At 50.0% G+C, this 15,471-nt stretch overlaps 1 protein-coding gene and 1 pseudogene across 3 annotated transcripts in view; one reads left to right on the top strand and one right to left on the bottom strand.

The window, feature by feature from the left end:
* Positions 1-15,471, bottom strand: part of C22H19orf38 (chromosome 22 C19orf38 homolog) — a 37,941-nt gene that overhangs the window by 15,757 nt on the left and 6,713 nt on the right. For all 3 annotated transcript variants that reach the window (XM_002761741.6, XM_035287496.3, XM_008987263.4), the window contains exons 2-3: positions 9,362-9,461; positions 6,690-6,998 (exon numbers count right to left, since the gene is read on the bottom strand). In XM_002761741.6, coding sequence (XP_002761787.1) covers positions 6,690-6,998; positions 9,362-9,392 — 340 coding nt within the window. In that variant the 5' untranslated portion in view covers positions 9,393-9,461. The remainder of the gene's footprint in view (positions 1-6,689; positions 6,999-9,361; positions 9,462-15,471) is intronic.
* LOC108589513 (eukaryotic translation initiation factor 1 pseudogene) lies at positions 1,634-2,161 on the top strand (annotated as a pseudogene).

Here is a 15,471-nt window from a genome sequence, read left to right as displayed (position 1 = left end):
AGACAGAAAAAAGAGGAGCTGAGAGGACAAATGCTGTCATTTTTCGTCACCTACATCCAGCCATATCTGAAGTCAGCCATGTAAACTGACTTCAGCTCAGTGAACTAACAAATCCCCTCTTGTTAGTAGAGCCAGTTTGAGTCAGGTTTTTCATTACTTGCAGTCTGGGTGCCAGTGGTCAGATGACATCCACCCCTAGCCCAACGGTAGACCCTGAGATCCACCCAGAAGCCAGCCACACAGGCATGGGAGTGGCAGTTCCAGAGTCACCTTCTCAGCAAAGGCCTCGGCTTCCCCTTCCTGGAGAAAGAGGAGATACCCCGACTCCCCAGGGGAGGCCAGGAGCTAAGCCAGGAGCGGGAAGAAGACAGGCGCTTGGTATTCTCACAATGTCAGGCCTTGTTCACTGATTCGTCTGGGGCAGAAGGGGTGTTGTCAGCTCCCACTCCAAGACCACAAGGCCAAGGTGAGAGAAGGGGCCGTTGATGGAGCCAGCAGCATGGAAGGACAGAGAACTGCTCTGTCATCACCGCACGGAGGCCCTGACTGGCAACAAGATACTTTTTTTTTTTTGAGATGGAGTCTCACTCTGTCTCCATGCCGGAGTGCAGTGGTGCGATCTTGGCTCACTGCAACCTCCACTTCCTGGGTGGAAGCAATTCTCCTGCCTCAGCTTCCTGAGTAGCTGGGACTACAGGTGTGAGCCATGCACCCAGCTGACTTTTGTGTTTTTAGTAGAGATGGGGTTTCACCATGTTGGTGAGGATGGTCTTGATCTCTTGACCTCATGATCAACCTGCCTTAGCCTCCCAAAGTGTTGGGATTACAGACATGAGCCACTGTGCCTGGCCCAAGATTCTTTATTGCAGTGAGAAAGTTCTTTTTATTTTATTTTTGATTTTTTTAGACAGGGTTTCACTTCACTGTATTAGCCAGGATGGTCTTGATCTCCTGACCTTGTGATCTGCCCACCTCGGCCTCCCAAAGTGCTGGGATTACAGGCATGAGCCACTAGGCCCAGCCTGAGAAAGTTCTTTTAAAAATTTTTTTGGCCAGGCACGGTAGCTCATGCCTGTAATTCCAGCACTTTGGGAAGCCAAGGTGGGCGGATGGATCACTTGAGGTCAGGAGTTCAAGACCAGCCTGGCAAACATGGTGAAACCCCATCTCTACTAAAAATACAAAATTTAGGGGCTGAGCATGGTGACTTACGCCTGTAATCCTAGCACTTTGGGAGGCTAAAGCGGGTGGATCACAAGGTCAGAAGTTTGAGACCGTCCTGGCCAACATGGTAAAATCCCGTCTCTACTAAAAATACAAAATTTAGCTGGGTGTGGTGGCGTGTGTCTATAATTCCAGCCATGAGATGCCGAGGCAGGAGAACCACTTGAATCAGGGAGTCGAAGTTTGCAGTGAGCCAAGATTGCACCACTGCACTCCAGCCTGGTGACAGAGCGAGACTCCATCTCAAAAACAAACAAACAGAATTAGCCCAGTCACTGAGCCGCTGCCGAGGACTCAGCAGCCTCCCCCTCGAGCCCCCTCGCTTCCCGACGTTCCAACCCCCTGCCCTTCTTCTCCCGCCGCCGCCGCCTTCCGCAGTCCGTTTCCACCGAGGAGAAGGAAGTATGGTATGTCCACTATGTAGAACCTCCATTCTTTCAACCTCTTTGCTGGTGCAGGTAAGGGTGATGACCTGCTTCCTGCTGGCACTGAGGATTATATCCACATAATAAGTCAACAGAGAAATGGCAGGAAGACCCTTACTACCGTCCAAGTGATCGCTGATGATTACGATAAAAAGAAACCAGTGAAGGCGTTTAAGTTTGCCTGTAATGGTATTGTAACTGAGCGTCCAGAATGTGGAGAAGGAATTCAGCTACAGGGTGACCACGCAGTCACATACGCCAGTTCCTCGTAGAGACTGGACTGGCTAAGGACAATCGGCTGAAGGTTCATGGGTTTTAAGTGCTCGGCTCACTGAAGCTCAAGTGAGGATTTCCTTGCAATGAGGAGAATTTCCCGTCTGTCCCTTGTCACAAGTTTAAAAACCTCAATTATACAAGCTTGTATAATGTAACCATTTGGGGTCCACTTTTAACTTGGACTAGTGTAACTCCTTCACGCAATAAACTGAAAAGAGCCATAAAAAAAAAAAAAATTAGCGGCCGGGCGCGGTGGCTCACGCCTGTAATCCCAGCACTTTGGGAGGCCGAGGTGGGTGGATCACGAGGTCAGGAGTTCGAGACCATCCTGGTCAACATGGTGAAACCCCGTCTCTACTAAAAATACAAAAAATTAGCTGGGCATAGTGGCGCGTGCCTGTAATCCCAGCTACTCAGGAGGCTGAGGCGGGAGAATTGCCTGAACCCAGGAGGCGGAGGTTGTGGTGAGCTGAGATTGCGCCATTGCACTCCAGCCTGGGTAACAAGAGCGAAACTCCGTCTCAAAAAAAAAAAAAAAAATTAGCCAAGCATGGTGGCCTGTAGTCTCAGCTAATCAGGAAGCTGAGGCAGGAAAATCCTTTAAGCCTCAGAGGTGGAGGTTGTAGTGAGCCAAGATTATGCCACTGCACTCCAAAAAATTTTTTTTTTACATACAGGGTCTCACTCTGTCACCCAGGCTGGAGTGCAGTGGTGCGATCACGGCTCACTATATCCTCTACATCCCCGGCTTAAGTGATCCTCCTGCATCAGCCTACTGGCACATGCCAACAAACCCCGCTAATTAAAAAAAAATGTGGAGGAGCCAGGCACAGTGGCTCATGCCTGTAATTCCAGTAGTTTGGGAGGCTGAGGTGAGCAGATCACCTGAGGTCAGGAGTTTCAGACCAGCCTGGCCAACATGGTGAAACCCCATCTCTACTAAAATACAAAAATTAGCTGGGCATGGTGGCACACACCTGTAATCCCAGCTACTCGGGAGGCCGAGGCAGGAGAATCACTTGAACCCTGGAGGTGGAGTGAGCCAAGATCGAACCACTGCACTCCATCCTGAACAACAGAGCAAGATTCAGTCTCAAAGAAAAAAGTTGGTGGAGAGTCAGGTGCGGTGGTTCATGCCTGTAATTCCAGTACTCTGGGAAGCTGCGTGGCAGGATCACTTGAGCTGGGTTCTACACCAATCTGGACAACGTAGTGAGACTCTGTCTTTATAAAAAATAGAAATATCAGGCCAGGCGCGGTGGCTCACGCCTGTAATCCAGAACTTTGGGAGGCCGAGGTGGGTGGATCACGAGGTCAAGAGATTGAGACCATCCTGGTCAACATGGTGAAACCCCGTCTCTACTAAAAATACAAAAAATTAGCTGGGCACAGTGGTGCGTGCCTGTAATCCCAGCTACTCAGGAGGCTGAGGCAGGAGAATTGCCTGAACCCAGGAGGCGGAGGTTGCGGTGAGCGAGGATCGCGCCATTGCACTCCAGCCTGGGTAACAAGAGCGAAACTCCATCTCAAAAAAAACAAACAAAACAAAACAAAACAAAAAAACAGAAATATCGGCCAGGCATCGTTGTGCATGGCTGCAGTCCCAGCTATTAGGGAGGCTGAGAGGGGAGGACTGATGGAACCCAGGAAGTGGAGGCTGCAGTGAGTTGTGATTGAACCACTGCACTCTAGCCTGGTCAACAGAGCAAGATCCCCCAAAATTTAAAATGGACCAGGTGCTGTGGCTCACACCTGTAATTCCAGCACTTTGGAAGGCTAAGGCAGGTGGATCACTTGAGGTCAAGAGTTTGAGACCAGCCTGACCAACATGCTGAAACCCCATCTGTACCAAAAATACAAAATTAGCCAGGCATGGCAGTGTAGGCCTGTGATCCCAGTGACGTGGGAGGATGACAGGAGAATTGCTTGAATCCAGTGGGCAGAGGTTACTTGAGCTGAGATCATGCCATTGCACTCCAGCCTAGACAACAGAGTGTGACTCCCTCTCTAAATAAATAAAATACAGTAAGTAATTCTTTTTTTTTCCTTGGAGACAGGGTCTCACTATGTTGCCTAGGCTAATCTTGAACTCCTTGGCTCAAGCAATCCTCCCTCCTCAGCCTCCCAAAGTCCTGGGCTTACAGGCGTGAGCCACTGTACACCTGGCCAGGAAAGCTGTGACTGATGGTGACACAGAAGGCCACCGAGGGCTCCTCCCTTCTAATTCTTGACCCGTAACCCATGCCCAGACTCCTCACTTAAAGACCAGAAGAGGACTTCAACCCTGCCAAGGCTCCCATCTCACTCGGATGAAAAGTTAAACCTTGCTGTGGTCTACAAGGCCCCCCTTGATCCTCCCAGTGGCCTCCCTGGCCTGCCTCTCCCCATTTTCCCCCTTGTTCACCATCCTACAGCCATACTGGGCTTCTCAGACACACCGGGGAAGCTCCATCCTCAGGACCTTTGCACAGCCTGTATCCTCCGCCTGCAGCACACACCCTGGATATCCACGGGATTGGCTCCTACTCATCATTCAGTTCTTTGCTCAGATGCCACCTCCTCAGAGAGGGCTTCCCTGATTGCTCTATTCTACTTCAGAGTCCAGAGTGCTGACCATTACAACAGGGGGCCAGTTGCCCTACTCTACTTCAAATGACATCCTCACCCAGGTGTTTTATCTGGTGTCCTGCTGGCAGGTTGAATACATATTGGATTTCATGTTTATCATCTGTCCTCACCCACCTAGAATGTCAGCTCCAGGAAGGCAGGCCAAGGACAGTGCCTGGTGCATAGTAATTGCTCAAATATGTTATATGGCTGGTGCTGGGCATGGTAGCTCGAATCTGTAATCCTAGCTACTCTGGAGGCCAAGGTGGGAGGATCACTTGAGGCTGAGTTTAAGACTAGCCTGGGCAACATCTTTTTTTTTTTTTTTTTTTGAGACAGAGTCTTGTGTTGTCGCCAGGTGCCAGGCTGGAGTGCAGTAGTGTGATTGCGGCTCAGTGCAACCTCCGCCTCCCCAGTGAAAGCGATTCTCCTGCCTCAGCCTCCCAAGTAGCTGGGACTACAGGTGCATGCTACCACGTCCAGCTAATTTTTAAATTTTTTTAGTAGAGACGGGGTTTTACCATGTTGGCCAGGATGGTCTTGATCTCTTGACCTCATGATCTGCCCGCCTCGGTCTCCCAAAGTGCTGGGATTACAGGCGTGAGCCACTGTGCCTAGCCTTTTTCTTTTTTTTTAAGACAGGGTTTCACCATGTTGGTCAGGCTGGTCTTGAACTCTTGGCCTCAGGTGATCCGCCTGCCTTGGCCTCCAAAGTGCTTGGACTACAGGCGTGAGCCACCGCACCCGGCCTCAGCCTTTTTCTTTAAGATAGGAGTCTTGCTGTGTTGCCCAGGCTGGAGTGGAGAGGCACCATCTTGGCTGACTGTAACCTTCACCTCTTGGTTTGAAACGATACTCCTGCCTCAGCCTCCCCAGTAGCTGGGATTATACATGCATGCCACCACACCTGACTAATTTTCGTATTTTTAGTAGAGACGGGGTTTCACCATGTTGGCCAGGCTGGTCTCACACTCCTGACCTCAGGTTATCCACCTACCTCGGCCTCCCAAAGTGCTGGGGTCATAAGCCACTATGTCTGGCCCTGGTCAACATCTTGAGATCCTCATCTCTAAAATAATTTTTAAAATCACCTGGGCATGATGGTGCACACTTACAGTCCCAGCTACTCAGGAGGCTGAGGTGGGAGGATCGATTGAGGCCAGGAATTTGAGGATGCAATGAGCTATGTTTGTGCCATTGCCCTCTAGTCTGGACAACCTTGTCTCATTAAAAAAAAACAACAAAAAAGTATGTGGCCAAGAGGGGAAGTAAGTGTATCCCGGAGGTACAATTCGTGGTTTTTGGAAGACAATGGCATTCCAGATTGGCTACCTTTTACCTGTGTACAAGGTGTAGCTCCCGTGCCTCAGTTTCCTTATCTGCAAAATGGAAAGAATCGCAGCACCAATTTTGCTACTAGGAGGGAGACGGAATGACTGACAATAAGACAGAGAACAGCCGGGCGCAGTGGCTGACGCCTATAATCCCAGCACTTCGGGAGGCCGAGGCGGGTGGATCACGATGTCAAGAGATAGAGACCATCTTGGTCAACAAGGTGAAACCCCATCCCCAACGGCCGGGCGCGGTGGCTCAAGCCTGTAATCCCAGCACTTTGGGAGGCCGAGGCGGGTGGATCACAAGGTCGAGAGATTGAGACCAACCTGGTCAACATGGTGAAACCCCGTCTCTACTAAAAATACAAAAAATTAGCTGGGCATGGTGGTGCGCGCCTGTAGTCCCAGCTACTCAGGAGGCTGAGGCAGGAGAATTGCTTGAACCCAGGAGGCGGAGGTTGTGGTGAGCCGAGATCGTGCCATTGCACTCCAGTCCGGGTAACAACAGCGAAACTCCGTCTCAAAAAAAAAGAGCGAAGAATGTGGAGTGGAGATGGGGCAAATGGTTCTTGACAGCTTTCAGCACCTGGATCTACCTGGATCTATCCATACCTGAAGTCAGCCTAGTGAACTGATTTCAGCTCAGTAAAACAACAAATCCACTTCTGGGCTGGCTGAGAATATGGAAAAGGAAAGACGAGTAAGTCCTGGCAGGGTATAAGCCTGGCTCTTTTTGGGAAGGCCTCCAAGCCAACAGTACATACAAGAGGTCCATGTGAGGAAATGAAGCTCCTGGCAGTGAGATCCCACAGGAGGACCTTACCTGGGTAGGAGATGTTCACAGGCTCGCTGAGGTCTGACAGCTGGGGCTGGTTGTGCTCGCCTATCACTCCATACTGGCAGTGGAAGGGTCCCCCTGGAGCCTCACTGCTGCCGCCACTCAGGTTGAACGTCACTCCGCGCTGGTTCATGGGGGCCTGCAGGAGCTGGACCACCTGCCCCCCTCGATACAGTGTGAAGTTAGCTCCCGGGAAGTCCCCGGGGGCCACGCATGAGATGTGGATGGGATCCTCTTGGCTGCTTGGGTGCGGGGGCACCAGCTGGATGGATGGTGGTGGGATCGCCAAGGAGCCTGCGGTGCAGACGGTAAGGAGGTGGGTGGGTGTGTGATGAGAGTGGAGGCTGACCTGGCTGTGTGGCCTTGGGCAAGCAGATCACCGTCTCTAGGCCTGTGTCTTCTGTATGCTGGGAGGCTAGTGACCCTACCCGACACTGCCTGGAACATGGTGAGGGCTCCCTGCAGTCGAATCAATTTTCTTTTTTTTTGAGACGGAGTTTCGCTCTTGTTACCCAGGCTGGAGTGCAATGGCACGATCTCTGCTCACTGCAACCTCCGCCCCTGGGTTCAGGCAATTCTCCTGCCTCAGCCTCCTGACTAGCTGGGCTTACAGGCACGCACCACCATGCCCAGCCAATTTTTGTATTTTTAGGAGAGACGGGGTTTCATCATGTTGACCAGGATGGTCTCGATCTCTTGACCTCGTGATCCACCCGTCTGGGCCTCCCAAAGTGCTGGGATTACAGGCTTGAGCCACCGTGCCCAGCTTATATATGTAATTTTTATTGAGACGAAGTCTCTGTCACCTAGGCTGGAGTGCAGAGGTGCAATCTTGGTTCACTGCAACCTCCATCTCCCAGGTTCAAGTGATTCTCCTGCCTCAGTTTCCTGAGTAGCTGGGATTACAGGCACTAGCCACCATGCCTGGCTAATTTTTGTATTTTTAGTAGAGACAGGGTTTCACCATGTTGGTCAGGCTGGTCTTGAACTCCTAACCTCAAACAATCCCCCTGCCTCGACCTCCCAAAGTGCTGGGATTACAGATGTGAGCTACCACGCCTGACCCCAATTTTTATATTTTTAGTAGAGATGGTGTTTCATCATATTGGCCAAGCTGGTCTCAAACTCCTGACCTCAGGTGATCCCAAATTGCTGGGATTACAGGGTTAGCTACTATGCCTGGCCATACATTTTCAATAATAGCAATAGTTATTACACAGCAATACAACTACACTCTTATTTACTATTTAGAGACGGATTCTCGTTTTGTCACCCAGGCTGGAGTACAGTGTCCTTAGCCTCCCGAGTACCTGGGACTATGCGCCACCATGCCTGGCTACTTTTTGTATTTTTAGTAGAGACAGGGTTTCACCGTGTCGGTCAGGTTGGTGAACCTGGCTAGCTAATTTTGCTTATTTTCTGTAGAGATGAGATATCGCCATGTTGCCCAGACTCTTCACCTCAAGCGATCCTCCTACCTTGGCCTCCTGAGTCCTGAGTGGTAAGGAAGGACCCATTTGGAGAGCTGGGGAAGGGCATTCCAGTAGAGAGGACAGCATAGGGAAAGGTCCAGGGGATAGAAGGGGCATGGGGGTATTTTTCAGACGGAGTCTCACTCTCTTGCGAGGCTGGAGTGCAATGACACAATCTTGGCTCATGGAAACCTCCGCCTCCTGGGTTCAAGCGATTCTCCTGCCTCAGCCTCCCGAGTAGCTGGGACTATAGGTGTGTGCCACCACATTTAGCTAAGTTTTGTATTTTTTCGTAGACATGGGGTTTCACCATGTTGGCCTAGATGGTCCTGATCTCTTGACCTCATGATCCACCCACCGTGGCCTCCCAAAGTGCTGGGATTACAAGCATGAGGCACCGTGCCCGGCCCGAGGTGGGTGTTTAAGGAGCAGCCGAGGCCGATGTGATGGCTCACACCTGTAATCCCAGCACACTCAGAGGCTAAGACGGGAGGAGTGCCTGAGCCCAGGAGTTTGAGACTAGCCTGGGCAACAGAGTGAGACCCCCATCTCTATTAAAAAATAAAAATAAATATAAAAAATGGAGCAGCGAGGAGGCCATCATGGCAGGAGGGAGGGGGTGAGGGAGCAGGAGGGCAGGAGAAGGAAGGGCAAAGGGCTTTTATCTCCTTTCCCAGGCTGGGGTGAGGAATATGGATGCTGGAGCATGGCTTCCTGCAGGATGAAGTCTCCTGGGGACCCGCCTCTCGCCCGACTGCCCACAGGCTTCTGAGCGGAGTGTCTGGCCAGGTGAGGTCTACACAAGCCTTCCCTTGTCCAGCCTCCAACCCTTACCCACCCCTGCCACACTGATATCCCCTAGGTAGACCTTCCTGCTGCCCCAGCCCTCAAAGAGCCTTCAGAGACCAAGCCAGGCTAAGTCATGGGGTATGGGCACAGCTGACTCCAGAGGGGTAGAATTTCTGATATTCCTGAACTTGGGGGTAATGAGGAGCCTAACAAGAAAAAAGCAACACTGCCGGAGAGTTTCTGAGGCTCATAGGCAAACCCATCTGCCCAGGACTCAGCCTCCTCGATGCCCTGGGAATGACAACCCCTGCGCTGGTTTCTGCCCCCAGAGTGGCAAGGTGGACAGGGGATTCGGGAAGAGGCATGGGGGAATTGAAAGGGGGGCTTCAGACTCACCAGCTGCAAACAGCAAGATGGTCCAGGGCATCTCTCCCCGACGTTTGGCTGGGAAATCCGGCTGAGGCCAGAGGGGCCCAAGGCTCCCTGCCAACTCCTTCTGTGAGGCCAGATCGGGGAAAGGAGAACCAGGCTGATTCTCGAGCTGAGTTTCCTCACTGGCAGGAAGTTGCACACACAGGCTTGGGCAGTGAAAGGGACGCTCTCCTCTCCCCACCCCTTCCCCAAACACACATCGGACCCGTGCACCTCTCTGACTGTGGTTCTTCAGATTAGAGGGGAAAAAAATGGATGGGATGGTTAGGTGGTTTTCACGTTTCCCCCTAATCCTTTTTTTTTTTTTTTTTTTTGAGACGGAGTCTCATTCTGTTACCAGGCTGGACTGCAGTGGCACGATCTCGGCTCACTGCAACCTCTGCCTCCCAGGTTCAAGCCATTCTCCTGCCTCAGCCTCCTGAGTAGCTGGGACTACAGGCACACACCACCATGCCCAGCTAATTTTTGTATTTTTAGTAAAGACGGGGTTTCACCATGTTAGCCAGTATGGTCTTGATCTCTTGACCTCATGATCCACATGGCTTGGCCTCCCAAAGTGCTGGGATTACAAGCGTGAGCTACCACGCCCAGCCTTTTCTCTCTCCTAAAAGAACTTCAGGGAATGAGACAGGGTGACAGCAGTGGAGTGTTTATGAAACCCATGCCCAAGACACAAACCACAGCCTAACCAGCACCAGCATTTAAACAAATATGGGCAGGAGTGAGAGGGTATGGTAGGCTCTGTGACCTCAGGCATGGCTTGCCTTCTTTGAGGCCTCAGGATACTGCTCTGCAGAATGGGGCTAAGAGTAGTAGACATTAGGCCAAGAGCAGTGGCTCATGCCTGTAACCCCAGCACTTTGGGAGGCCGAGGCAGGTGGATCACGTGAGGTCAGGAGTTTGAGACCAGCCTAACATGGTGAAACCCTTTCTCTACTAAATACAAAAAAAATTATGCCTGTAATCCCAGCTACTCGGGCGGTTGAGGCGGGAGAATCACTTGAACCTGGGAGGCAGAGGTTGTGGTGAGCTGAGATTGCGCCATTGCACTCTGGCCTGGGCAACAAGAGCAAAACTCCATCTCAGAAAAAAAGGGTGGGTGTGGTGGTTCACACCTGTAATCCCCGTACTTTGGGAAGCTGAGGCAAGCTGATCATGAGAGGCGGAAAGATAGCTTGAACCTGGGAGGCAGAGGTTTCCATGAGCCAAGATTGCATCATTGCACTCCAGCCTGGCAACAGAGCAAGACTCCGTCTCAAAAAAATAGTAATAATAATAGTGGAGATTAGATTCAAAGAACTTGTAGTATGAAATGCAATGCCTAGTGGGTAGTGAATACTCACAAGGAAAGTTACACGGAGGAAAAAGGCTCAGAAGTTTGATCAGCCACCTGAAAGGGAACTAGTTCCAGATCAATTCTGGGCATAGTTTGTGACATGTTTCGCAGGATAAGCTGCCTCCTGTTGCAGCCCAGAAACTTCCATATTTCTCTTACTACTGGGTTTGCACTTATCTTTTCTGTTTAAGCTAAGCAGGTCTGCTTGGAGGTTTGGACCCAGGAAGGATGTGGTACGTGGTCATCAAACACCAAAAAGTGTCATGAGAGTGACATTTTTTCTTTGGACACAGAAAGCTCATTCCAACCTCAGGGCCATTGCACACACTATTTCCCCCAGCCTGGAATACAATTCTATCAACCTGGGCAAATCCTACTTCTCCTACAGGTCTCAGTTTAAAAGTATCACTTCTAGGAAAACTTTCCAGACCCTCTGGACTTAGAACAATCCCCTAGCTAAATTCTCCTACCGTGCCCTGTGCTATTCCTTTATTCCAATTGGCATGCTTGTATCTTCAAGGAATTTGCTCATTTCATCAAAGTTGTCAAACGTATTGGTGTAAAGGTGTTCATATTTCCTTACTGTCCTTTTCATCTCTGCAGGGTCTGTAGTGATGTTCCTTCTTTCACTCCTGACAACAGAAACTGGTGAAGTCCATCTCCTTGTCTCTTAACGGTCTTGCAGAAGCTAATCATTGCTACCGACCTTTCCGAAGTGTCACAGTTTGGCTCTGTTGTTTTATTTTGTTTTCTATTTTATTGCCTTTTGGCATGACTTTGTTCTTTTCTTTTTTTTGATTCCCTTATGTTCAATTAGCTCTTATTTTCCTAGCTCACTTTTATTTAAACTTAACAAGCAGGCATTTGTATTAATAGTTTCCTTTCTTTTTTTTTTTTTAAACATAGCGTTTCACCATGTTGGTCAGGCTGGTCTTGAACTCGCAACCTCAGGTGATCCACCCGCCTTGGCCTCCAAAGTGCTTGGATTACAGCTGTGAGCCACCACGCCCAGCCTGACAAAGCTTTTTTTTTTCTGGAGACAGAATTTCGCTCTTGCTGCCCAGGCTGAAGTGCAATGGCACGATCTTGGCTCATTGCGACCTTCGCCTCCCAGGTTCAAGCGATTCTCCTGCCTCAGTCTCCTGAGTAGGTGGGATTACAGGCATGCGTCACCATACCTGGCTAATTTTGTATTTTCAGTAGTGATGGGGTTTCTCCATGTTGGTCAGGCTGGTCTTGAACTCCTGACCTCAGATGATCCACCTGCCTCAGCCTCCCCCAGTGCTGGGATTACAGGTGTGAGCCACTGCACCCGGCCAACTCTTTTTAAAGTTTTTTGTTTGTTTTCACCTGGGTGCAGGTGAGCTAAGGCCGAAAAGGGCCTGTTTGTTTTTTAGATGGAGTTTCGCCCTTTTGCCCAGGCTGGAGTGCAGTAGCATGATCTCTTGGCTCACTGTAACTTCTGCCTCCCAAGTTCCAGTGATTCTCCTGCCTCAGCCTATGGAGTAGCTCGGATTACCAGCGCCTGCTACCACGCCCTGCTAATTTTTTATATTTTTAGTAGAGATGGAATTTCATCATGTTGGCCAGGATTGTCTCGATCTCTAGACCTTGTGATCTACCCACCTTGGCCTCCCAAAGTGCTGGGATTACAAGTGTGAGCCACCATGCCTGGCCTTCATAATTTTTTCTTTCTTTTTTTTTTTTTTTTTTTGAGACAGAGTCTTACTCTATCGCCAGGCTGAAGTGCAGTGGCGCAATCTCAGCTCACTGCAACCTCTGCCTGGGTTCAAGCGATTCTTCCACCTCAGCTTCCCGAGTAGCTGGGACCACAGGCGCGTGCCACCACAAAATTTTTGTATTTTTAGTAGAGACAGGGATAGACCATGGCCAGGATGGTCTCGATCTCTTGACCTCGTGATCCGCCCGCCTCGGCCTCCCAAAGTGCTGGGATTCCAAGCGTGAGCCACCGCACTTGGCCCATAATTTTTTCTTTACTTTTTTGAGACAGGGTCTCACTTTGTTGCCCGGGCTGGAGTGCAGTGGCATGATCTCAGCACGCTACAACATCCACCTTCCGGGTTTAAGCAATTCTCCTGCCTCAGCCTTGAGAGTAGCTTGAATTACAGGTGTGCGCCACTGTGGCCAGCTAAGTTGTATTTTTAGTCGAGACAGTCGAATTTTGTATTTTAACATGTTGGCCAGGCTGATTTTGAACTCCTGACCTCAAATGATCCGCCTACCTCCTGAAGTCCTAGGAGTACAGGCAAGAGCCACCATGCCTGGCCTTCATGATTTCTTAACACAGCTGTCCTCCTCCTCTGGCAGCACAGGGATGGGATCTGTGCTGTCACCTGCGGTGTCCCCAGTGTCTCTCACTGTGCTAGGCACATCATAAATATTTCTCAATCATCTGGCCTGACAGTGAAAAAAAACATCCATTCAAGCCACTTTCATGGCTGTATGCTGGGTGCATAGGAGATGGAGTTAAAAGAGATTCCCGGCTTATTTTTCCCCCCAGTTGAGTACTGAGCACCATAACATTCCCAGAATTGTGCCAGAGACATCAGGATGAATGCAAACAGCTCCTGCCCTCGAGGAGCTCAGAGTTCAGGAAGAGCCAGACGAGAAGACAAGGAGAATCCGGTGGTGAAATGCAGCAACTGAGGCAGTGGCTGAGGGGGCCCAACCCAGCTACAGCAGGGTCCGGGATGGCTCTTGATTGACATTGATAGTGGCAGAAGGCCAATGCCTAGGCACATAGAGGCGGGTCCCCGGTTGAAACCCCATCTCCAAGGCAAAGACAGTTTAAAGCCTGAAAGTCAAGCTACAAGTCAAATCCAGGCACTGGACTGAGAACCCGTCTTCCCGTTTGCAGCTTTCTTCTGATTGGTCCCAGCCTTCACCTATTTTACATGTCCCTACACTTTCCTAATTGGTTTTCTATACTGACGTGCCCACTTGGGAGTGGTGTCTTTGCTTGAACCTCTTTTGCATTCTCACAAACCAATCAGCACACACTCCCCAGTGTGAGTCCATAAAAAGCCTTGGACCCAGCCACACTGAGAGAAACCACACCCCCACCACTCTCAGGTCTCCTCTATGCTGAGAGCTGTTGTTTCGCTCAGAACAATTCTCCTCCCATCCTCACCCTTCAATTGAACAGTGTTTCCTCATTCTTCTTGGATGCAGGACAAGGGCTCAGGAACCACTGACTGCAGGTACAAGCTGTAACACAGGAGGGCTGAGTGGGCAGGGTGCCTCCAGTGGCAGGCCCTCCTGAGCGTGTGTGTGGGGGTGGTGCATCACCCACCGTTGATGTCCCTGGTTGGCAAAGTGGCTGAGAAAAATCCTGAGTCAATATGGTGCAGGAATCTACAACCTGGAATTCTGGGTTTTGTTTTTCTTTGAGACAGGGTCTCTCTCTGTTGCACAGGCTGGAGTGTAGTAGGGCAATCACGGCTCACTGAAGCCTCAACCTCCTGGGCTCAAGTGATCCTCCTGCCTCAGGTTCTTGTGTTGCTGGAACTACAGGTGCGTGCCACCATGCCCAGCTAATTAAAAAAATTTTTTTTTGTAGAGATGGGATCTCACTCTGTTGCCCAGGCTGGTATTGAACTCCTGGGCTCAAGCAATCCTCCCAACTTGGCCTCCCAAAGTGCTGGGATTACAAGCGTGAGTCACTGCATCTGGCTTGGACAGTATCTGTTTTATTCACTGTCAGATGCCCGGTAAATATCTGGTGAATAATTAGGGAGGAGAATTTTTGGTTTTGTTTACTCAAGGGATATGAATCACCCATTCATACTCCAGAGGTCAGTGAGAATAGTGGAGTGGAGAGCTCCGGGCACCCGACCTCACACAGAAACATTCAAAAAACAGGCAAAAAAAAAAAAAAAAAAAGTCCTGTCAGAATCAACTTTATCTGAGCTCTAGCATTAAGTAAAAATGACTGGAGGACATTGTTTCAGACTGTTTCTACACTGAGCCCCAACAGAGAAGACTAAAAATCAAAATGGAGTCACTCGTGCTAAAGCGCTACATCACCAAACTGAAACAGCTGTTTTCTGATCTTCCTCATGACGGCTGCCTGATTCTAGTCTATGGTCCATGGTCACAAATAAAGCCAACTGAGATATTTAACTGAATTAGTTGTAATTAACTGTAATTTTGTCCTTTGACACTGGAGAATCAAGGTTTTTTTTGTTTTTGTTTTGAGACGGAATGTTGCTTTCTTGCATCTCAGTCAGAGGGCAATGGCATGATCTTGGCTTACTGCAACCTCCGCCTCTTGGGTTCAGGCGATTCTCTTGTCTCAGCCTCCTGAGTAGCTGGGATTACAGGTGCGCCACCATACTTGGCTAATTTTTGTATTTTTAGTAGAGATGGGGTTTTACCATGCTGGCCAGACTGGTCTCGAACTCCTGACCTCAGGTGATCTGCCCTCCTCAGCCTCCCAAAGAACTGGGATTACAGACATGAGCCACTGAGCCCAGGTGGGAAAATCAAGGTTTGTGCCAACCGAACGAAAACTGAACTGCAAAAAAGGCATCTTGACTGGCAGGAAAGCTCCATGGTGTTTTCTTTTTTTTTGTTTGAGACAGAGTTTCACTGTTGTTACCCAGACAGGAGTGCAATGGCACAATCTCGGCTCACCGCAACCTCTGCCTTCTGGGTTCAAGCAATTCTCCTGCCTCAGCCTCTCCAGTAGCTGGGACTACAGGTACGCACCACCATG

This window comes from Callithrix jacchus, chromosome 22 (assembly GCF_049354715.1).
Source record: "Callithrix jacchus isolate 240 chromosome 22, calJac240_pri, whole genome shotgun sequence".
Taxonomy (NCBI): Eukaryota; Metazoa; Chordata; class Mammalia; order Primates; family Cebidae; genus Callithrix; species Callithrix jacchus.
The sequence above is the reverse complement of the archived record's forward strand: the minus strand, read 5'-3'. Positions and strand labels throughout refer to the sequence as shown.